Source organism: Lepidochelys kempii, chromosome 10 (assembly GCF_965140265.1).
Source record: "Lepidochelys kempii isolate rLepKem1 chromosome 10, rLepKem1.hap2, whole genome shotgun sequence".
NCBI classification, from domain to species: domain Eukaryota; kingdom Metazoa; phylum Chordata; order Testudines; family Cheloniidae; genus Lepidochelys; species Lepidochelys kempii.
This window is the reverse complement of record NC_133265.1, coordinates 32,246,156-32,271,228: the sequence shown is the minus strand read 5'-3', so window position 1 is coordinate 32,271,228 and position 25,073 is coordinate 32,246,156. Positions and strand designations below refer to the sequence as shown.

General features: G+C 48.3%; 1 protein-coding gene across 5 annotated transcripts in view; it reads right to left on the bottom strand.

Moving 5' to 3' along the window:
• The window catches only part of AXIN1 (axin 1), a 177,410-nt gene that overhangs the window by 24,667 nt on the left and 127,670 nt on the right, over positions 1 to 25,073 (bottom strand). For all 5 annotated transcript variants that reach the window (XM_073362703.1, XM_073362701.1, XM_073362705.1 and 2 more), the window contains 2 exons: positions 18,878 to 19,015; positions 63 to 607 (listed from right to left, as the gene is read on the bottom strand). In XM_073362703.1, coding sequence (XP_073218804.1) covers positions 63 to 607; positions 18,878 to 19,015 — 683 coding nt within the window. The remainder of the gene's footprint in view (positions 1 to 62; positions 608 to 18,877; positions 19,016 to 25,073) is intronic.

Sequence of the window (25,073 nt, the reverse complement as noted above, 5' to 3'; positions counted from 1 at the left end):
CATTCCCAAGTGACCTTTCTACAAAGCAATGGCTATAGGACTCCCACTGGTCCTGCACTCACCTGTAGCCCAAGGAATCTGCAGGGTTGGGAGCCAGGCCCATGCTTTCAGTGTAGTTCCGGGATTTTGTTGCATAGTTATGTGAATCTACATTCCAAGCAAAGCTGTTTTGCACTCTCTGAGTGGCTTCAGCCTCAATCTGCTCCTTCGGTTTCATCACGCTGTGGTGATGAATGTGGTGGTAGATATGTTTATGGTGGTATAAGTTAGCTGCATCCAGTTTCATTCCTGATTTTGTTGCATGCTTGCCATGCCCTGGAGGTATTGTCCCTTGCATCTTTCCAGCATGGCCACTTTCCGGTGACCGGGGCTTAGGTGAATGGCGGCCTGGTCCAGGGGACTGACAACCTGGCGTTTTCATTACTCGCTGTACATGTTCATCGAGAATGCTCTCTGGATTTTCTTCATGAGCATCTCGCAGCTGCATCCCAGCACAACCCATCTCGGAGTAACGAGGAGTGAAGTGATGCAAGGCCTGGGCAGAAGGCAGCTTGTGGCTAATGACTGAAGGACCAGAAGAGATGTCTGCGTCCTCACCTTCTTCTTCCTGCAGGAAAATGGAAAGAGAGGAGAAACTTCAAGTATAGGTCATCTATCATATTAGGGGCAGACAGGAAGATAGGCTTGTTTCAAACAACTATCAGCGTGTGTGTGTTTCTCTGACCATATCATAAACAAACAGCTGGGATGTACAGAAGGAAATCCTTGAAAACCATAATTTGATTATATTTAGGAGAAGACAGTTCCTGCTTAAACTGCTGAGTACCTTGGAGAAATGACTGTAATGACCAACAAAGGAAAGGCAGCTACATCTTTTACGCATAGTTCCCAAAGAGCATTTAATAAAGTATCAAATCAAAGCAAACTGGATAAAATAGAAGAGTTCTAGGATAGACAATAAAAGCGTTTGTTGAATAGGAAAAAAAAAATTATAGGAACAAGTGATGGAAAATGGAAAGAAATGGCAGGGCTATCCACAGGAGAGATTCGGGACTTACCATTCAGATGATTATTTCAAAATGTAAGAAAAGCAGTGCTGATCACACAAAAGCAGAGGATACGAGAGATAATTTAATGATGACAGCAGCGTGAGAGGTTTCAGAAATCAAGGCTCTACCTTCCAAATGCATGACCTCTGAGGCCTAAGGCAAAATACTTCACATGTCTGAAGAAACGGGATTATAACTCAAATACTCACTGTGCCAGTCTGCGAGTGGATCATGGAGAGCAGTTGATAACTGTATTTTAAAACACCAAATTCCATTTGAACCCATGAGCATGCCAGTAAGAAGGAAAACTTTCCACTGCTGGCAGCCAGGAATTTTGAAGCTGACAAATGGTTTGATTCTCCAAGATGCACTGAGATGCTTATGAAGTTGCTTTATAGGGAAGTCAGGATCTTGCCTTTATTTTATTACTTACTCAGGAGAATTAAACAATTTCTTTATCTGCCCCTCCCCTCTCCTATCAGGGACAGTAAGCCATGAGTTGCAGAGCAGGATGCTCAGTGAAGCTGTCTGGCCTGCCAAACATAGCATGAGCTTTATCTGCCAGAGCACATTGGCTCACATCTGCTTTAACTGCCCACTTGCAGATGACATCCGCCGCCCCCAATTAATTAGCTTCAAAGTCACAAGTGCTTGGCATATAACAAGGGAAGAAATACAAGATTTCTTTGCCACACCATACCTGAGAGTATAAAACCTAACCGACCTCACTAGTGTCAGGCATTTATGTCACACGGGCGCTCTTCACAACGGAGGCAAGGAAGCGCATCCCATTAATTAGAGAGGGGAAAAGGCTGGTAAGCCACCTACTCCAGCCCAGCGCCCACATCACCCTTGCCTCTGCTGCACCTGCTCTTGAATACCTGGGAATTCATTCCATCCTGCACTAAGTCCTCCCCCACGACTCCATTCACATATCCTGCAATCATCACTAACACGCTTGTGTTTGAAAGCAACCTAGGAAAATAGGTCTCCACTGACTGTGGAGTCATGTACCAAATGTGTGAGCTAAGCAGAGTAGGAGGGGCTGTCAGCACAGGAGAGAATTCAAACCCTCCTTTCCCTTGAGCTCCCCTTGAGCTGCAGGTCCCTGACTCCCTCTCCAAGACAGTCCCAGCCTGCACTCTGCAGCTGGGTCAGGGAAGGGCCATTTCAATACAGACACACCCACTGTAGGGCTTGGCAAGACTGAACGCCAAACAAGTCTAATTTGTAAGGGTCATAGAACAAGGCCTAGCTAGTGAGGACAGTGACCACATGCAGAACATTAACACACAGAATACCATGCCCGACCTTGGAGGTGGCGCAATGGGACATACATGTCCTGATGAGCTATGCTGCGTTCACACTGGTAGTTCACAGGAAGAAAAGGGGTCCTTCCTCTACATTTACAATAACCCTAACAGGGAAGTGCGACACTTGAGGTAGCTAATGCAGGTTATTAAAAATACATCCTATGAGAGGGAGACAATGCATAAAGCACTAGCATGGGGATACCACAGCTGTTACTGGCTTATGGAAACCTCACAACTCATGAGCTGCTTCTCTGACATTCATGATGGGATGGTTCCTTCCCAGAGGAGCTCAGCCGGAAGAGGCAGCACTGAAAGCCTAACAGCAATAGCCGTTTAGGATTACATTTACACTCGAACACACGTTCCCAGGGAGCGACTCTGCAGTTATGGCTGAAGCAGTGTAAGTGCTGCCGTGCCACCATGAGCAGCACGAGAGCATGCAGTGCAAATCTCAGCTCACTCGGCCAAGAACCAGCTTTTAAAAAATGACAGGTTCTTATAACCTTTCATGCCCATATTGAGATCAGAGGGGAGAATCAAACAGATGCCACTGTCCCTGAGCTCTCCTGTAGTCAGTGTACACCACCCAGTCCTGGCCCCAAACAACCAGACAAGATTATTAGCTGGTCTGTTTGGTTCTGCGGAGCAAGTGGAGATTGGCCCGATGGTGGCCTGTGCAGGCTCAGGCTAGTCCCAGTTAGGAGCAGGCTCATCACAGATATGAGCAAATGCCAGTTCAGCCATTGAAATAACGTGAATGGCTTACAAATTATTCTGTGGCCTGGTGGAAGGTATATTGGCCAGGGTACCCAAAGACTATGAATTCAAGTCTTGTCTTCTGCTGACAGCTGTTAATATTCCTCTGCACCTCACGGCTCTTGGTATTAGTTTGCAGCTAAAATGACTGAGGTTGCACAAGATCAAATCAGGACCCCAGTGTATAATACAGCAGACCAAATCTCATTCACTGGGCCACTCTGCCCTTGGCAATGCATCTGCGAAGTGAAATGGTCACCTGACAGTACATCAGTGCAGTGTGCGAGGAAGGGGCTGCATAAGGAAGGAGAATGGGGCTCTGGTTACTGGAATGGACTAGGGACCAGGAGACTCAGGTTCTGCCCAGGACTCGAGTGCAGACTTCACAGATTCCAAGGCCAGAAGGGAACATTTGATGATCTAATCTGACCTCCTGTATAACACAGGCCAGAGAACTGGCCCAAAATCATTCCTAGAGCAGATCTTTAAGAAAAACATCCAAAAGTGATTTAAAAATCGCCAGTGATGGAGAATCCATCCCTCTCCACCTCCGGTAAATTGTTCCAGTGGTTAATTTACACCTTATTTCCAACCTGAATTTGTCTAGCTTCAACTTCCAGCAACTGGATCATGTTAAACCTTTATCTGTTAGACTGAAGCGCCCATTAGTAAATATTTGTTCCCTGTGTATGTACTTACAGATTGTAATCAACATACCCCTTAATAATATCTTTGTTAAGATAAATAGACTGAGCCCTGGTCTACACTAGGACTTTAGGTCGAATTTAGCAACGTTAAATCGATTTAAACCTGCACCCGTCCACACAGTGAAGCCCTTTATTTCGACTTAAAGGGCTCTTAAAATCGATTTCCTTACTCCACCCCTGACAAGTGGATTAGCGCTTAAATCGACGTTCCCAGCTCGAATTTGGGGTACTGTGGACACAATTCGATGGTATTGGCCTCCGGGAGCTATCCCAGAGTGCTCCATTCTGACCGCTCTGGACAGCACTCTCAACTCAGATGCACTGGCCAGGTAGACAGGAAAAGAACCGCGAACTTTTGAATCTCATTTCCTGTTTGGCCAGCGTGGCAAGCTGCAGGTGACCATGCAGAGCTCATCAGCACAGGTGACCATGATGGAGTCCCAGAATCGCAAAAGAGCTCCAGCATGGACCGAACGGGAGGTACGGGATCTGATCGCTGTTTGGGGAGAGGAATCCGTGCTATCAGAACTCCGTTCCAGTTTTCGAAATGCCAAAACCTTTGTGAAAATCTCCCAGGGCATGAAGGACAGAGGCCATAACAGGGACCCGAAGCAGTGCCGCGTGAAACTGAAGGAGCTGAGGCAAGCCTACCAGAAAACCAGAGAGGCGAACAGCCGCTCTGGGTCAGAGCCCCAAACATGCCGCTTCTATGATGAGCTGCATGCCATTTTAGGGGGTTCAGCCACCACTACCCCAGCCGTGTTGTTTGACTCCTTCAATGGAGATGGAGGCAATACGGAAGCAGGTTTTGGGGACGAAGAAGATGATGATGATGAGGAGGTTGTAGATAGCTCACAGCAAGCAAGCGGAGAAACCGGTTTTCCCGACAGCCAGGAACTGTTTCTCACCCTAGACCTGGAGCCAGTACCCCCCGAACCCACCCAAGGCTGCCTCCTGGACCCAGCAGGCGGAGAAGGGACCTCTGGTGAGTGCACCTTTTAAAATGCTATACATGGTTTAAAAGCAAGCATGTGAAAGGATTACTTTGCCCTGGCATTTGCGGTTCTCCTAGATGTAGTCCTAAAGCCTTTGCAAAAGGTTTCTGGGGAGGGCAGCCTTATTTCGTCCTTCATGGTAGGACACTTTATCACTCCAGGCCAGTAACACATACTCGGGAATCACTGTAGAACAAAGCATTGCAGTGTATGTTTGCTGGCATTCAACCAAAATCCGTTCTTTCTCTCTCTGTGTTATCCTCAGGAGAGTGAGATATAATTCATGGTCACCTGGTTGAAATAGGGTGCTTTTCTTCAGGGACACTCAGTATAGCCCATTCCTGCTGGGCTGTTTGCCTGTGGCTGAACAGAAATGTTCCCCGCTGTTAGCCACAGGGAGGGGGGAAGGTTGAGGGGGTAGTCACGCGGTGGGAGGAGGCAAAATGCGACCTTGTAACGAAAGCACATGTGCTATGTATGTAATGTTAACAGCAAGGTTTACCCTGAAAGAGTGTAGCGACTGTTTTATAAAATGTGTCTTTTTAAATACCGCTGTCCCTTTTTTTTTCTCCACCAGCTGCATGTGTTTCAATGATCACAGGATCTTCTCCTTCCCAGAGGCTAGTGAAGCTTAGAAAGAAAAAAAAACGCACTCGAGATGAAATGTTCTCCGAGCTCATGCTGTCCTCCCACACTGACAGAGCACAGACGAATGCGTGGAGGCAAATAATGTCAGAGTGCAGGAAAGCACAAAATGACCGGGAGGAGAGGTGGAGGGCTGAAGAGAGTAAGTGGCGGGCTGAAGAGAGTAAGTGGCGGGCTGAAGACAGGGCTGAAGCTCAAATGTGGCGGCAGCGTGATGAGAGGAGGCAGGATTCAATGCTGAGGCTGCTGCAGGACCAAACCAGAATGCTCCAGTGTATGGTTGAGCTGCAGCAAAGGCAGCTGGAGCACAGACTGCCACTGCTGCCCCTCTGTAACCAACCGCCCTCCTCCCCAAGTTCCATAGCCTCCACACCCAGACGCCCAAGAACGCGGTGGGGGGGCCTCCAGCCAACCAGCCACTCCACAACAGAGGATTGCCCAAAAAAAAGAAGGCTGTCATTCAATAAATTTTAAAGTTGTAAACTTTTAAAGTGCTGTGCTTAAAGTGCTGTGTGGCATTTTCCTTCCCTCCTCCACTACACCTCCTGGGATACCTTGGTAGTCATCTCCCTATTTGTGTGATGAATGAATAACGAATGCATGACTGTGAAGCAGCAATGACTTTATTGCCTCTGCAAGCGGTGATTAAAGGGAAGAGGGGAGGGTGGTTAGCTTACAGGGAAGTAGAGTGAACCAAGGGGCGGGGGGTTTCATCAAGGAGAAACAAACAGAACTTTCACACTGTAGCCTGGCCAGTCATGAAACTGGTTTTCAAAGCTTCTCTGATGCGTACCGCGCCCTCCTGAGCTCTTCTAACCGCCCTGGTGTCTGGCTGCGCGTAACCAGCAGCTAGGCGATTTGCCTCAACCTCCCACCCCGCCATAAACGTCTCCCCCTTACTCTCACAGATATTGTGGAGCACACAGCAAGCAGTAATAACAGTGGGAATATTGGTTTCGCTGAGGTCTAAGCGAGTCAGTAAACTGCGCCAGCGCGCCTTTAAACGTCCAAATGCACATTCTACCACCATTCTGCACTTGCTCAGCCTGTAGTTGAACAGTTCCTGACCACTGTCCAGGCTGCCTGTGTACGGCTTCATGAGCCATGGCATTAAGGGGTAGGCTGGGTCCCCAAGGATACATATAGGCATTTCAACATCCCCAACAGTTATTTTCTGGTCTGGGAAGAAAGTCCCTTCCTGCAGCTTTTGAAACAGACCAGAGTTCCTGAAGATGCGAGCGTCATGCACCTTTCCCGGCCATCCCACGTTGATGTTGGTGAAACGTCCCTTGTGATCCACCAGAGCTTGCAGCACTATCGAAAAGTACCCCTTGCGGTTTATGTACTCGCCGGCTTGGTGCTCTGGTGCCAAGATAGGGATATGGGTTCCGTCTATAGCCCCACCACAGTTAGGGAATCCCATTGCAGCAAAGCCATCCACTATGACCTGCACATTTCCCAGGGTCACTACCCTTGATATCAGCAGATCTTTGATTGCGTGAGCTACTTGCATCACAGCAGCCCCCACAGTAGATTTGCCCACTCCAAATTGATTCCCAACTGACCGGTAGCTGTCTGGCGTTGCAAGCTTCCACAGGGCTATCGCCACTCGCTTCTCAACTGTGAGGGCTGCTCTCATCCTGGTATTCATGTGCTTCAGGGCAGGGGAAAGCAAGTCACAAAGTTCCATGAAAGTGCCCTTACGCATGCGAAAGTTTCGCAGCCACTGGGAATCGTCCCAGACCTGCAACACTATGCGGTCCCACCAGTCTGTGCTTGTTTCCCGAGCCCAGAATCGGCGTTCCACAGCATGAACCTGCCCCATTAGCACCATGATGCATGCATTGGCAGGGCCCATGCTTTCAGAGAAATCTGTGTCCATGTCCTGATCACTCACGGGACCGCGCTGACGTCGCCTCCTCGCCCGGTATCGCGTTGCCATGTTCTGGTGCTGCATATACTGCTGGATAATGCGTGTGGTGGTTGATGTGCTCCTAATTGCCAAAATGAGCTCAGCGGCCTCCATGCTTGCCTTGGTATGGCGTCCGCACAGAAAAAAGGCGCGGAACGATTGTCTGCCGTTGCTCTGACGGAGGGAGGGGCGACTGACGACACCGCTTACAGAGTTGGCTTCAGGGAGCTAAAATCAACAAAGGGTGTGCCTGTACATCAAGGAGTATTTCAGGCAGGACTGCACGGAGGGTTCCAATAAGAAATGGTGCACCAAAGTTATCGTTGTTATTGGAACAAGGAGGTTAGCCTGGCCTCTGATTGATACATGGCTAGATTAACCTCGCTGCGCCTTCTCTGTGACTGACTGCAGTGTGATCTAGACAGGGGAGGAGGAAAATGAGTACAAAACAAATCTGGTCTATTTCTTGTTCTGACCCACTCCATCTATCCTTTACATCTTTGGCTGGCAGCAGACAAAAAAGGCGCGAAATGATTGTCTGCCCTTGCTTTCACGGGGGGAGGGAGGGTGGGAACGGGGTCCTGACGATATGTACCCAGAACCACCCGCGACAATGTTTTAGCCCCATCAGGCATTGGGATATCAACCCAGAATTCCAATGGGCAGCGGAGACTGCGGGAACTGTGGGATAGCTACCCACAGTGCAACGCTCCGGAAGTCGACGCTTGCCTCGGTACTGTGGAAGCGCTCCGCCGAGTTAATGCACTTAATGCACTTAGAGCATTTTCTGTGGGGACACACACACTCGAATATATAAAACCGATTTCAAAAAAACCGACTTCTATAAATTCGACCTAATTTCGTAGTGTAGACATACCCTTTGATCCTCAAGTCTAACACTATAAGGCAGGTTTTCTAATCCTGTAATCATTCTTGTGGATATTCTCTGAACCCTCTCCAATTTATCAACATCCTTTTGAATTGTAGACCCCAGAACTGGACACAGTATTCCAGCAGCAGTCGCACAAGTGCCAAATACAAACGTAAAATAACCTCTCTACTCCTACTTGAGATTCCTATGTTTATGGATCCAAGGATTGTATATTAGTCCTTTTGGCCACAGTGTTGCACTGGGAGTCAAGTTCAACTGATTATCTATCCCTGGACTCACAAAAAGTCTTTTTCAGAGTCACTGCTTCCCAGGACAGAGTCCCCCATTCTATAAGGTTGGCCAACATTCTTTGTTCCTTGATGTGTATATCACATTTAGATGTATTAAAATACATTTGTTTGCTTGTGCCCCAATTTCCAAGTGATCCAGATCATTCTCTACCCGTGACCTGTCTTCTTCATTATTTACCACTCCCCCAATTTTTGTGTCAACTGCAAATTTTACCAATGACGGTTTTGTCTTCCAGGTCATTGATAAAAATGTTAAATAGCATAGGGCCAAGAACCAGATCCTGTAGGACCCCACTTGAAACACACCAGTTCAATCAGGATTCCCCTTTAACAGTTACATTTTGAGATCTATCAGTTAGCCAGCTTTTAATCTATGTAACTTGTGCCATGATAATTTTATAACTTTCTACATGTTTAATCAAAATGTCATGCAGTACCAACTCAAACGTTTTACAGAAGTCTAAGTATATGACATCAGTGCTATTACTTTTATCAACCAAACTTGCAATCTCATCAAAAAAAGATATCAAGTTAGTTTGACAGCATCTATTTTCTATCAATCCATGCTGATTGGCATTAATTATATAACCCTTCTTTGATTCATTATCAGTTGACTCCTGTATCACTTGCGCCATTATCTTGCCCGGGACTGATGTCAGATTGACAGGCCTATAATTACGTGGGTCATCCTGTTTACCCTTCTTCTCCTTGCTTTGCATCTCTTGGCTCGAGTTGCTTGAGCTCTCTCTCTGTGCTTCAGTTTCCTCATCTGTAGTATATCTGGCATCTCCAGGGACCTGATCTAAGAACTATGGGGATGCCCTGTTCACAATCACACTCTGTTTGGGGTGAGGAGGCATCAGGAGGGGGACACAAGGGTTGTGGAGGCAAGTGCTGTGTTTGATGTTACATATTTGTAGACAGTAGCTCTGAGCCTGCTGAGCAGCAGGAGTGGGGCAGGAGGAGGGGAGCCTGTGATCCCTTCCCCTCCCCATCAGGAATTTCCCTGAGAAAGGCATGGGGAAGCTGAGAACAGGCAGACTCAATGCATGTAAGAGGCATACAGGGAAGCTGAGAAGAAGAGATTACTCCCTTTGTGCAGTAACTGCAGTTCTTCAAGATGTGTCCCCTTATGGATGCTCCATTTCAGGCACGCATGCGCCTCTTGAGCTCTCGATCAGAGATTTTCAGTTGGCAGTGTCGGTTCAGACCATGCGTGCTCCCTGTGCCGTACACCAAGGCTACATAGGAGTGTGTGGGTGGAACCACCTTCAGCCGAACCAGGTAGTGGAGCACCCAAAGGGGGACACGTCTCAAAGAGCCGTAATTACTGCACAAAGGGAGTAACCTCCTTTTCTTTTTCATGTGTCCCTTGGGTGCTCCACTTCAGGTGACTTCCAAGCAGTATCCCCCGAGGGAGGAGGGAGCCTTGGAACTGAGACTAGAACTGAAGACAGTACTGCAAAACCAAGTGCCACATCGAATCTGGTGGCATGGATTAAAGTGTAATGTTTTAAAAACGTATGTACTGAGGCTCACGTAGAGCCCTACATATCTCAGATACCAGCATATTCTTATGTAATGCTGTGAATGTTGCTTGTAATCTGATCAAATGTGCTACCACTCTTTGGGAGGATGAACGCCTGATATCATAACATGTGATAATACATCCAGATATTCACCTTGATAGTCTGAGCAGAGATCATGGACCCCTTGGATCTATATGCAAAGAAGATGAAGAGCCTTGATGACTTTCTAAATTGCTTGGTCCAATCTACATAATAAAAAGCCAACACCCTTCTAACATGCAGGGTATGGAAACAGGATTCCTACAGAGAGCTGTGCAGCTTTGGAAAGAGCACAGGTAGATAAACAGATTGGTCAACGTGGAACTGCCACAGAACCTTAGGCATGAATTTAGGGTGTGGATGTAAAGACACTTTGCCCTTGAAGAATACCATCACGGAGGGGATCTGCCATCAGGGTTCCAATCTCCCGACCCTATGAGCCGACGTGATGACTACTAAAAACGTCGTCTTCACAGATAAATGGAGCAGAGAACAGGATAATGTTGTCTGTCTCCTGTCTGATTTTGTTCATCACCCCTGGTATCAGCGACACTGCGGAAAATGCACAGAATAGACCCTTCTTCAAAAAAGAGGACACTTCCTGTTTCTAGAGGCGGCCAAGAGACCTACATCTGCCAGTCCCCATCTTTGGAATATGCTGTAGAGAACTTGAGCGTCTAGCTTCTATTCGTAGTCCTGAGAGAAGTGCTGCTCCTGAGGACACTGGCTGTGGTGTTCTGAATATCTGGAAGCAGACTGCTGAAATTTGGATCTGATGAACTATGAACCAGTTCCCTAGCTTCATGGGTTCGGCACACAGGGAGCGGGATCTTGCTTCTCCCTGCTTATTGATCGAGAACATAGAGGGTACGTTGTCTGTCATGACCCTGATTGATTTGCCCCTGGTGAGGGGCTGAAAATGAAGGCAAGCATTCCTGACAGCCCTGAGCTCCTTGTGATAGATGTGGAGACCGTGGAGATAGCCCTGAAATAGATGTGGAGACTGGTTTCCTGAGTTGTCCATCTGCCCTGAGTCTAGGGAGTTCCTCCCTCTGTCCCCTGTCCCTCCAAGGTGCCGTCTGACAGGGGAATAGATCGTTCTGAGCCAGCCCTGGAAGCAGCGGAGGCATAGCCTTGCGTGACTGGTCAAAAAAGTTGCAAACTGCCATATGTCCCAGCAGCTGTAGACAGTTTCTTATTGTGGTCCCAGGGCTCCCCTGAATTGCCCATACTAGACCGGATGTTACAAATCTGCCTAAGGGAAGTCAGGCTCTGACTGTCAATGAGCCTATATGTGCCCCTATAAACTTTAGAGGTTTACATAGATTTTTCTTTTAAATTCAGCTGCAGACCAAACCTCTGTAATAGAGGGAGTGTCATCTGGGTGGAAGATAGCACTGCTTGGTAGGAGCAGCCCTTGAGTAGCAAGTTGTTGAGGTACGGGAAGATTAGGATCACTTCTTGTCAGAGGTAAGCCACCACTTACCTTTGAGAACGACCATGGGTCCAAGGAAAGGCAGAAGGGAAGCACTTGGAATTGGAAATGATGCTGGCCTATAGTGAAGCATAGGAATTTACCTGTGCAATGGGTGTATCATAAGAACAAAGAACATAAAAACGGCCATACTGGGTCAGACCAAAAGTCCATCTAGCCCAGTATCCTGTCTTCCGACAGTGGCCAGTGCCAGGTGCTCCAGAGGGAATGAACAGAACAGGTAATCAGGAAGTGATCCATCCCCTGTCGCCCATTTCCAGCTTCTGGCAAATGGAGGCTAGGGACACTATCCCTGCCCATCCTGGCTAATAGCCATTGATGGATCTATCCTCCATGAATTTATCTAATTCTTTTTTGAAGCCTGTTATAGGTTTGGCCCTCACAACATCCTCCGGCAACGAGTTTCATAGTGCTTGGAACATGGGGAGCTGAGAACAAGCAAGCTTGGTGCATGTCACGTGGAAAAAAGCACAAGACTGGGTGGAGCTGATGATGGGTAATGCTCCCGGAACATGGTATGAGTCTCCACATGTTCCAATGTGGGGAAAGGATTATGGGGCTCTCTCTGTTCCCTCAATCGTGCTGCTCATGGGGGGCTGGAATTCTGAGGGGGAACCCGCTTCCCCTATACGGGTGGTAGGCAGATTGGGGCTCCCCTTATGCCCTGGTGTTGACTTTAGCTGGGAGATGAGGGGCTGGGAGGGGTACCCAGGAACACATCCACACCTGTCCCTCAATCACGGCCCCCACACCACTACCATTTTCCAAAACAACAGGAAGTCACACACCAGAAAGCTACATTGACATGGAGTGAAGGTGGCTGGCGCTCAGCCCTGCCCTGTGTGCCTCACCCCCTTCCACTGCAGGAGAGAGTCATTCTCAAAGTTCAAACACTGAATGAGAGGGACCCTTCCCACCCAACACAGCCGCAGCCTTAACGCTGTCCCTGTGGAGATGGCTACAGACCAGGGGTGGGCAAACTTTTTGGCCTGAGGGCCACATCAGATTTCTGAAATTGTATGGAGGGCCAGTTAGGAGAGGCTGTGCCTCCCCAAACAGCCAGACGTGGCCCGGTCCCCGCCCCCTTATCCGACCCCCCCTGCTTCTTGCCCCCTGATGGCCCCCCCGGACTCCTGTCCCATCCACCCCTCCCTGACCTGACGGCCCCCAGCCCTCCTGCCCCTGACTGCCTCCCGCTGCCCCATCCAACCCCTCCTCTCACTCCTAACTGCCCCCTCCCAGGACACCTGCCCCTTCCAACCACCCCCTCTCCCTGACCGCCCCTGGAACCCCTGCTCCTGACTGCCCCCTCCGCCCCATCCACCCCTCCACTTCTTCCTGACTGCCCCCTCCCCCGGGACCCTTGCCCCCATTCAACCCCCCCGTTCCCTGCCCTCTGACCGCCCTGACCCCTATCCATACCCCCGCCCCTTGACCACCACCCCGAACTCCCCTGCCCTCTATCCAACCCCCCCGCTCCCTGCCCCCTTACCGCACTGCCTGAAGCACCGGTGGCTGGTGGCGCTACAGCCGTGCCGCCCAGAGCACCAGGACAGGCAGCTGTGCCGCCTGGCTGGAGCCAGCCATGCCACTGCACGGCACAGAGCACCGGGTCAGGCCGCAGCTCTGCATCTGCGCTGCCTGACAAGAGCTTGCAGCCCCGCCACCCAGAGCATTGCACCAGCGGCGCAGTGAGCTGAGGCTGCGGGGGAAGGGGAACAGCAGGGGAGGGGCTGGGGGCTAGCCTCCCAGGCCAGGAGCTCAGGGGCTGGGCAGCAGGGTCCCGTGGGCCGGATGCGGCCCAGGGGCTGTAGTTTGCCCACCTCTGCTATAGACACTGGGAGTGTAACAGCAATTGACCGTGCCTAAGCAAACCTACCATTGTATCTGTGCCTGGCACAGCTCCCAGCAGCACTCCCATTCACAGCCCCCAACTGAGCTCTGGGTGGCACCAGTGACCTGGTTGGGACTTGCTGCTGCTTGGCAGACACTGAGGGAGTGGTGAGGAGTTCTTAGGGCAGGATCACAGGGGCTGAGTTAACATTGTTGCTGTTCCCTGGCTGAATTTCCCGGTTTGCCAGCACTTGAGTTTTGGGAGGGCGGCAAGGAACACAGGGCAGGGCTGAGTGCCAGTGACCTTCGCTCCATGGTAAAAAAATGTCATGCATGTGAATGTACACACACAATAGTTTATGCATCGAAACCTCTATAAACTAAGAGCCACATTTTCAACAGCAGGCACAAAAAGCAAGTAGTTAAATACATCATGAAAATACACAGCCGGACGCCAACACCAAATGATTTTCTATGGTTTTGTCTACACAATGTAAGTGCCTACTTTTGAAAAATTATCCCTATATTTTATTTGGGACATTTTTACTCCCAAGTTAATTTTGACTTCACTAGCTGCAAGATAAAATTATAAAAACGTGTCTTCTTATCTGCTTAGGATAACAGCTGGATTTTGCACAGAAACAATCTAGGGTTCAGCAAGCAGCTGATGTGATGGAGTCTTGGTGCATGAAAGGAAAACAGTTCTGGGAGGCACACGCCCAAGCCCTTTCTTTGTGTGAGCTCTAAAGCAGGTATTTCAGTGCTGCTGGGAATGAAGCTCGGAGACAGCACAGCCTCTGCAGACTACACTTTCCAAAACACAGAATAATGCAAATCAGGTCTGGTGTGCCCACTAGATGGGGCCTGGTGGTTACAATATTTTCAGAGGCTCCTTTAATCAGGTTTAGAATGCTACAAGTCATTTAAAAAACACATCTGCAATGACATTACAACCCAGGGAAGTCTGCACAGCCCTGTCCATTGATCTAGGAGCAGAAACACACACTGACAATCTGTAGAACTAGCAATATCTCATTTCCTCTCCTTTTTACCTATCAAATGACCACAGATTGAGCTGAAAGGATTCCCCTGATGTATTTGTGCTTTTTGTTTTAATCGGGGATGCCACTGAGCAAAATGATGCTAAAGGAAGTTCCCTTCCTAGCAATGCTTTACATTAACATGGAAAGAACTGTAAACACAGATATGCTTCTCACTGGTGATGTGGCTGGTTGCTTTCCACATTTCACTCAGGTCAGACAGCGAAGCTAGATCAGTCTGTCAATAGCGCATTTGACTTTCTAGATGCCATTCAGCAGCACAACACTGAAATACTTGGGCTGGAAATACCATAGGGCAGTGGTTCTCATCCGAGGGTACATGTACCCCGGCGGTACGCAGAGGTCTTCCAGGAGGTACATCAACTCATCTAGATATTTGCCTAGTTTTACAACAGGCTACATAAAAAGCACTAGCAAAGGCAGTACAAACTAAAATTTCAGATAATGACTTGTTTATACTGCTCTATATACTATACACTGAAATGTAAGTACAATATTTATATTCCCATTGATTTATTTTATAAGTATATGGTAAAAATGAGGAAGACAGCACTTTTTCAGTAACAGCGTGCTGTGACACTTGTATTTTTATATCTGATTTTGTAAGCAAGTAGTTTTTTCAGTGAGGTGAAACTTGGGGTACACGAGACAAATAAGACTCCTGAAGGGGGTACAGTGGCTCTGGAAAGGTTCAGTGCCTCTGACACAGGGGAATGCACAATCCAAAGAACGCTTTCTTGGGGATTTAAAGGGATTGATGAAGACTGTCCAGTGCTTGGTTTTTCTAAATGTTAAGAAAAACCCATAAATGGTGGATATAAATTACCTGGTTGTGCTCCCTTAACAAAATCACGTGACTCTAAATTCACTTTCCTTTCTCCTGTATTCATTGACTGACGCTGCTTTGGAAAGGGAACGGCAGGCAGTTTGGTGAAGGGTCTGAAAAGTTATTTTTGTTTCAGTACCTTTTGAAATGTTTCTAAGCCCTGTGCTGAACCAATGACTGTGCTTGAGGCTTTGCAATTTGTTTTTTGAATTTTGGCCCCGTTCAGCGAGCCACCCCAGAGATCTGCACTGAGAGGAGGCCTCCAGTTCTGACATCCCTACCCCCAAAAACTGTGGTGCATCAGGGTTCAAGCTCTCCTTTTGAAGATACCAGCAGTCCCTGCACTTTAAGTACTAACCTAAAAAGGCTTATATTTAGTTATTCTGTATCCCTAATGCCACGCACTGACCATCTGATACATTGTTCTATATGAGTACCACCGGTTTTACTACACAGCATTACCTCGAGACCTGGGCTCAAATGTGGATTAAGTCAAAAAGAAAATTTGCTTAAACAGACTTCAGTCTGTTCTCTAGCACAGCATTTCTCAAATAGGGGTCTGCAAGAGTACTCCAGGGGGTTTGCAGGTGCTGCTGATCAACTCCTCCCCTCCCCCCAAGCACCTCCTGCATGCCGGGGAACAGCTGTTCAGCGGTGTGCAGGAGGCGCTGGGAGGGAGGGGGAAGAGCGGGAACGGGGCACGCTCGGGGGAGGGGACAGAAAGAGGCCGGGCAGGGATGGGGTCTTGGGGGAAGAGGTGGAGTGGGGGCAAGGCCTGGGGCGCAGCAGGGCACTTGGGGATCCACAACAAATTTTAAATCAAAATGGCGGTCCTTGGGTTGCTAAAGTTGGAGAACCACTGCTCTAGCAGATAGGTATCTGCTGATTTTGATACTGCTGCTGGCAGCGTTTGCTAGCAGAGGCAGAGGGCTGGGACAACATGTAGTAATTGGGACCACAGATTTACCCCACTTGTGAGCCTAACTGTGGAACTGTAAATTAAAGTTAATAAACTGCCACAATAACCTATAACAAACTGCCACAATAACCTATAATGAATGGGAAAAGGTGCAAAAGGGAGTCAGAAAGACTGAATTAGTCCAAACAAAACGGCCCTCTCATATAATTCAAGGATTGTGTTAAAATCATGTTTGGTGAACATGTGGGACCACAAATCAGTGAACCAGAATTGGCACGTGGGAAATTAGGCCTAACTGGTGAACCAAATAAGGAGAAGATAGGTTATTCTGCCCATCACTCCCTTTGGTGCCCTCACACAGAGACTTGAAGGGGAGCTGGCTACTATGACGCTGAGGGCATGAAAGACAAGAGAACAGGAGAAGGAGCAATCTTCACCATTCTGGCTGCTGCCCCACTAACTCTTGGGATCTACGGTGACACTGTTTGTCCTTCTTCATCCTAATCCTGAGAGAGACCCTGACCAGACCAGGCAGGACAGAGGGAGCCAAATGACATCGCCACCTTCACTGGCTCCAGCTGAATCCCAACCACCATCTGGGAAGTGAGGCCTTGTCACTCTTGTACCCCCCAGGTGTTCTTTTCCTTCCCCACCTTATTTCTTCTCTTTCCTATCCCTCTCCTTTTGCCTTCTGTTTCATAAGAGTCAGGTTTAGCTGGCCAAGACTGCATTTTTGCAGCACTGCTGTAGGCTGTGACCAGTCACAGCTAAAAGCAATGCCCTAAATAGCCGGGGGCTGGTACAAGTTTGCCAGGTCTTGCAGTGAGACAGGGTGGGTGAGGAGCATCTTTTACTGAGCCAACTTCTCTTGGTATAAGAAACTACCTTTTGAGCTTCACTGAGCCCTTCTGCAGGACTGGAAAAGGTAACCAATTGTCCAAACAGTGCGCTAGCCTTGTGTTTCTCCAGCAGTGAGGTTGCAAGTGAAAGTCAACACCAGAGACAGAAGCTGCATTTTTAATCTTTGCCGTTCTCATATGGGTCTCATTTTGTCTTCTAGGAAATGTGACTGGACTTTTCACAACAGCAGCAACGACAAAAGCTCCAGCCCATCTCATCTAAGTGCTCTTTTTTCTAAAAAGGACAGTTATTACCATGTTTAATATAATTGAAGAGACTGTCAGACCAGGTTTTCCCCCTTAAAGACTCTCTCCTGCTAAAGGGAAAGGGAAGATGGAATGTGGTTAAAATGAAAGCCTTACATTTCAACTGATTTAATGTTTCCTTCTTTTCTCTACCCTAATAAAGGGGTAAAGGATTTTTAATGGCATGTTTGCCATGGCACTAAGCAGGCTTAGGGCTCTGTATACCAAACCCTGAGCCTTGTTTATTACAGGTAATGTTGGACAGTTTCAGGGTCACATTAGCACTTTTGACGCTTTGGTCCCTTTACTCCATCTAAATTAATACACCAGAGTGGCAAGTGAAGGCATTGGGCAATGGTGTGGATGTGGGAGAGAGCAGAGAGGTCCAGGACTATACAAACAGAGAGTACCACAAGTCAGGACTGAGGGGCATCAGCCAGTGGTAAAGAGCTGTCGGGGGCAGGTCAGGAAGAGCAGAAGTTAGCACAGAAGTTAGCACCTAGAATCTAGGCAGAAAAGACCAGGTAAGTCACCATCATCAACTCCTCTCTGCCAACTCACAGGTACTAAAGCAAGCTATTTAAGCATGGAGTAGATATGGGGATAGACGCTTGTGTTGACATTCAAATCCCCTACCCATCTACGTCTGGATCAGTTACAATGTACATCAGACATTCCAATCCACTACACTAGCATCTCAAAAAGAAATTTCTGACAAATTCATAAAATTCATATTTATGCTGGTGAAACATCTTTGATTGACAGCCCTGGACACTTAACCCGACTACAGAACCACAGTGCGAGCAGTGGTACTTCAAGCCTGCCCCACACCAGCTGGCATCATTCTTTGTCCTGATGCCAACATGCCACCCTTAGGGGTAAAATGATAGTTTCAGATGCCATTGAGTCCTTGGACACTCAGCTGAGGCAGCCAACAGGGGAGCCCTTTGGTTTTGAGGGGTGGTGATTTTAGTATGTGGACAGTCATCCTCTAGGAACTGAGATGCACAAACTAATTTTGCTTAGGACTCTAGCTATACAGTTGCAGACTGTGATTTTAAGTAACACACTGATGCACTCAGCAAAACATCCTGTACTTACAAAATAGTATTTACACTTATCTAGGAACACAGAACACCAGAAGTATACAGGGGCTCCGTGAACCCTCTGAGCTTTCTGACAAAATGTCTCACATAGGACTGACCCGACTTTCTCCCATTCCCAGCCTGCCATGGAGCTAAGAGCCTGCTATGATTTTTTGGCTAATCCAGGGCTCATCACTAAAAAAACATTCCCAGGTGTCCCACCTGGTCATTTAAGCTCTCGTGAAACATCATACGGCTCAGCAGCATCATGACCTATGACAATGTAGTGTTACTCAATACACCTGCTGCTGAAGGATTCCCACAGTGCAAGTTATTCAGACAACCTGTATTTCCCATTTTCCAGAGATTCTGAGGCTACTACTAACCGCTCGAACACGTTTAAGGCGCTCCTCTAATTTCTCCTCTGCTTCACGTTCCCTTTGTACTTCCTCCAGGCGATTGATCAGCTCTGCAGCAAACTTCTGTGGTTCAACATGGATATCCTTTGGCATTCGGTATGTACGCTGAAGGAAGAACACACCATCGGTTAGCAAAAGGAGCAATAAACTGAAGCCAAAACTTTAAAATCTTAAAGGGAATCCTATCTCAGCTTGGCATGCCATTGTCCTACCAGTGATCAGGCTGTGCTAGGAGGGTAGAATTTGGGTTGGCTGGTGAACAACCCAAAGGGATAGTTTGGTCCATGCCAACAGCATTCCACTGATGAAACCAGAGTTCTGCTCTGCTTTCTGGGACCTCCTTCCGCACCCCATCTACACAGCTCCTTAATGATGAAGTGATTTTCTAGAATGAAAACTCCAGGGATGTGGTTATCATTGAATAACCAAACTCTGTTGCAGGCATGCCAGTGCTCAGTCCTTGCTGCTTATACAAGTTAAATGTAATACTACTCTTACGAAAGGGCTGAAACATCAGGAATTTGTAGCAGAAAAGTTACCATCTTTTCATTTAACAGACCAGGGGATTCTAACATGCATACCTGGCTTCTGTCCCAGACCCACCAATCTAGGCTGGTGAAGGTTACCTACTTATCCATGTAAGCCTGGCCCAATGAGGCCAAAAAGGGTGAACTCTTTTGGCCTCTCGCCTGCTGGGATCTTCCTTTCAGTTACATCCCACAGAGTTTGTGCTACTTAACCCAAGCACAAAATGCAACTGTTTCCCATGAAGCATCCTCTCTAACTGGAATAATGACACAACACAACTGCAACTAGTTCTCTTCAAAGTCACGCAAAGGCTGCTGTTTTAGTCTCCTCAAAAAAGTCATATTTTGTCATTTTATAAAGTGCAAAAAGATAGATATAATTTGATATTAACTAGAGAAAACAGCTCCAGCCTTACATTTTCTGATAACTCTAAAAGGCAGCATGCTGTCCTGAGCTGGCCAGATGGTAAGACAGGGATGGGGAAGAAAGACTAAAGGAGCATTTTGCTAAGGAAACAAGACAGGTAAAAGAATGATTTGCTGCTTGTTCCATGGGGCAGAGAGACGCCTATCCACAGGGAGTAGAAGAGGGCTACTTTTTCTACTTTTCCCTATGCCAAAATATGCTGCACCTGGGGAGCTGAACGATGGAACAGTGATATGCCCCGTACCGAGCTATCAAACTGACAACAATTGCATTTGCTGCATTTTCTCCATTACCCTTTATTCTATTGCTCTGATGACCATGTGAAATGACTTATCCCAACCAAAGATTTCACGAATGCTGAAAACAAGACGGAAAGTACAGTCACATGGAGACAGAATATGTTGTTACATGAAAAAGGAAGAGGGAGATGTACATTTTCTACAACCAGAGACAACACAAGGAAACAAGGAAGCAAAACAGCAGGTGTGTTGGCCCACTGGAGCAGGAGGACTTATGCAGTATACTCGGCACCAGCCCTTTAACAGGTAAACTCCAAAATTTGGCAGTCTGCACCTTTAAATTTGTAAATAAACACAGTAACCACTTGATCCCCATGTTTAAACAAGGACCCTGACCTGAGCCAGGGCTCCGGGCTAGGACCAAGGAGCTCCTCTCCTGTCCCAGCCCCAGTGATGAAGTAGTACCTGCTGGCTCCTGATTGGTTAGCGTCTCTTTCTGGCCTTTCTACGCCCCATGAGGGCTAAGTCCTGTGAAGGTTCTTCTTAGGCAGGGGAATGTCGAGGCACCAGTGCTTCCCCCAAAATGTGAGAAGGCCGGATAGACACTGTCATATGCAGGATAACGTATATAAAGAATGGCTAGGATACCAGAAATACACTTCTCCCTGGGAATCCTACTGACTGAGGAGCAGAGACCAAATCTCTGTGAACTCTTCACATTTCTTTCTCATGCAGAACACGAGAATTAATCTACAGTTCAATAAGGATGATAGAAATAATGCAAATCTCTGTGAAATCTTCATGTTTCTTTCTCATGCAGAACACGAGAGTTAATCTACAGTTCAGTAAGGATGATAGAAATAATGCATATCTGCAAGACTTACAAGTGCATCCAAACTCTGCTTCTGCTCTGCCCCAGCACAGGCTGGGGTGGGAGTCAGGAAAAGGAAGGTTATATTTAACATAGCCCTTACAGGAGGCCAGAGCTCCTCTTATGGAAGCAACAAGTTGAGAACACCTTTTATTACATAAAAACCCATGTCAAAGATTGAAGCAATGGGCTTTGCTCATTGGCCTCAGTGACTGAAACTGTGCTGGAAAGTACAGCTGATCAATGGCTAAATGACATGGGCTACAAGTATTCTGGCCCATGACAGCTTTCCTATCCCCCTCCCTTCTCTTGCACTGTAGGTTTGCAATAGCATGTAGACCCAATGCTCCTGAAGGATTTCTGCAGCCAGCATGTAATTCTTACCCAAAGGGATTCCTGGAAGAAAGTGCCTGATCTACATGAACCAATGGAAGGAGTGATGCAATGGGGTGCTGTTCTCCAAATGCCTTTGGGAGGCAGGTCTGGACTGGTGACAACACAGGACATAAGGTGACTGCGGACTAGAGGGGCCACACCCCAACCTGAAGAGACTGTAAGTAGGAAGGCAGGTGAACACAGACTTGCTGCAGGGAGCATGCTACTGGAGTCGCTTCCCACAGGAGCCTGGGCTGGGACCCAGTGGAAAGGGAGGGCCCAGGTCCCCTACCACACCCCCTTAAGGGCCTAGGCCTGGAGGTGGGTGGCAGGCTGAGGAGTTCTGGCTTGAAGGTCAGGAGCAGGCACCCCTACCACCTGACAGAGAGGCCAGAAGCCAGGTGCACTAACCTCTAGGCCACCAGTCCTCCGAGCTCCTATCACAAAGTCCTTCAGCTTGCATTCTGACTTGTGAAAGAAATACAGCTGGATTTATTCAAACTGTGCTTCTGCCTCACCTGGGATTTCTGGTGAAGAAGTGGGACTCGTTTGGTCCTAAGGGGGAGGAGGAAGATGAGGATGATTTGGGCTGGCAGAGTGGGAAAAGGGTTTATCTTCTCAGAGATCTCTGTAAGGAGTCTCACAACAATGTGGGGTCCTTAGAGAGGAGAGCAAGGTCAGATGTGCCCCCTCCATCTGCAGGCAGGCCTGAAGAATCCCAGGATTTTAGCACTTGCACTAATGGAATCCTGTGCCATATAGTCGAGTCTCACTGCTGTAAGGCAGTGGTTCTCAACCAGGGGTCTGGGGCCCCCTGAGGGGCCACAAGCAGGTTTCAGGGGGGCCGCCAAGCAGGGCAACCAAAAGACTCTGAGGGGTTCTGAGCAGATAGCTGTTTCTGACTGAATATCTGTAAGCAACAACAAAGCACAGGAAGATTAGATGGCTGTGGCCATCTGGATACCTTCAGCTCAAGGGTTTTCCAGACTGTCCTTCTACCTACTGGTTGAAGAGAACCTGAAGATTGACACTGGATTCCAGGGGAAGGTCTGATGGCTTGGATCATGAAGCCATGGGTGACAGTGTATTAGGAGGGGATCGCTAGAGACTGTAGATGGATGTTTGTAGATCCTCTGGACATTCGGGTGGTGGGTGGGACACGCAGAATCCAGTCCTGACACTTTGTCCCTTCTCAGGGCTCTGAAGATATAGAATTCGGAGGTAATGGAGACACATCCCAAGGTGAACATTTCTGCAACTGCAGGGTGAACTGGGAGGACATGCTTCAAAGATGAGTGACCCCTTCTCAACATCCCGCATTTTCTGCTCCACAGTGGAACTGTATGGAAGCCGTTACTTCCAATATGTATGGGCCGTCCTGTGAGGGTTTTCTGGGGAGTTGGCAACTGGAGGAAGGTCAGGATCAGATCCTCTCTTCCTTTGCCTGGGTGATCCCGGTCTCTCAGGGGCATGCTGTGAAGAGCTGTAATTTCCTGCTTGTGGGGAGCTGCAAAGAGGTCCCTAGAGATGACTGAGGAAGGGACTGGTGAGGCTGCAGCAAGCTCTCCTGGAGAATATCATGGAACGGTCTTTCACAGGTGCATACAAAAAGACTGCCAAGGACTTGTGGACCCAGGTAAAGGCCCCTGAGTTGAGGGTTTTCTGGGGGACTCTGGAAGGAAAGGGTCCCTTACACGTCCATGGAATTGTCCTCCTGGAAGTTCCTGTCGGAGTGCTGGTTCCCCAAATGTATTCTGGTGAATTCCCACTCTGAGTGTCGACACCTGACAGAGATGTCTGTCTGACGCAGGGCTGCTCCCGCTGTGACCTGGCTGCAGTGGATCTACTTGGCCGTGGGCTGGTGGCCAGGCCCTTCACACAGAACAGGCCTGCTACGGGGGCCTGCAATGCACCGGCATGGGCAGTGCATTCCCTGTGTGTTTCCTCATTTCTTCTGGGAATACACTTGCCCTTCTCATTCTCCATGTTGCTCCAGGGCTCCACTTGAGTCCAAGAATGAGATGGAGCGTCTTCAGAGACATAACAGCTGCAGCTGTTTCCCTGAGAAACAGGAGAACTGAAAAATGTCTTCGCACTTGCTGGAGAGAGGAGGAACTGGGCCCAAAGATTCTATCTCATGGATCACTGCCTGCCTGAGAGGCAGGTGAGACACAAACCCACTGCCCGTTCTAGTGGCAAGAAGCTGGTTGACAGAAGAAAACACTAAACTCCTAAAGCATTTCTAGACACTGTAAAATGTGTGGACTAGGTAGAACACAGGATGGCATGGGTTGGACTGAATGTTTTACTGGAGCTCATTTCAAGTGCCCTATAAAACTCCCTTGTGCGGATTCACCATTTCTGATTAGCTTGGCCATTTCTAAGCTCATGCTGGTAAACTGACTCTCTAGCATCATCAGGTAATCTTAATAGGTTGTACTTTATACACCTTATCACAAAGGTGCTGTCATAACGCTGCTCCTGTCTCCACCTGTGCCTGTGTTCAGATAGACAACCTAACCACGGATGCCACTACCCAGATCCTGGTGTGCGTTTGCAGTCTGTGGCCTGCCTTTCCCATTCACAGAAAGGCAGGCTGGGGGGACCATCATCCACCAGGAAGCAGGTGGGAGAGCTACAGGAGGAGGTGGCTAGGCTGAGGAGCATCCATGCCCATGAGGAATTCCTTGAGAGTATTCATATGGAGACATGCAAGGCTGAGGACTGCTGTCACACCACCCGGGGAGGAGGATAAGGCTCTGTCACAGGGAGGACACTGGCAGCTGGTTACTTCTGGCAGCAGGCAGTGCTCTATTCCTACTCCCAACCCACCCACCATGGTGATGGAAAACTGTTATGCTGCCCCGGCAATGAGTGACGAGGAACCACCCCCAAAGGTGGAGGAGGAGAAGCCATGAACCCCCAAGGCTGGGAAGATCGTAGCCACCACTCCCAGGAGGAAATGTAGGATAGTGGTGGTTGGTGACTCTCTTCTGAGGGGGATGGAGGCACCCATCTGTCGCCCTGACTTGGGATCCCGGGAGGTATGCTGCCTGTCAGGGCCCCGTATCCGAGACATTACAGAGGGATTGTTGAGGATCATCCAGCCCTCTGACTACTACCCCCTGCTACTCATCCATGTGGGCACTAATGATACTACAAGGTATGACCCTCAGCAGATCAGAAGTGGCCCTGGGAGTAAGGGTGAAGGAGTTGGGAATGCAGGTGGTGTTCTCTTCAATCCTTCTGGTCAAGTGTAGGGGCCCAGGCAGAGACAGATGCATCCTGGAGATGAATGCCTGGCTGAGAGGATGGTGTCGCCAGGAGGGCTTCAGCTTCCTTGACCACAGGATGCTGTTCCAGGAAGGACTGCTAAGCAGAGATTGGGTCCACCTATCGAGGAAGGGGAAGAGCATATTTGGATACAGACTGGCTAACCTAGTGAGGAGAGCTTTAAACTAGGTTTGAAGGGAGCAGGTGACCAAAGCCCCCAGGTAAGTCAAAAACATGGAGACCTGGGAGAAGGGTCGGAATTTGGGTGAGCATGGCCTGTTATAGCAGGGATAAGGGAAAGACAAGACAGAACGGGGATTGGGGGGGAGAAATCAAATCAGTGTCTTAGATGTCTGTATACTAATGCAAGAAGTATGAGGAATAAACAGGAAGAACTCAAAATGCTAGTAAACTAACACAACTAGTAGGATAATACGTATGACTGAAATAT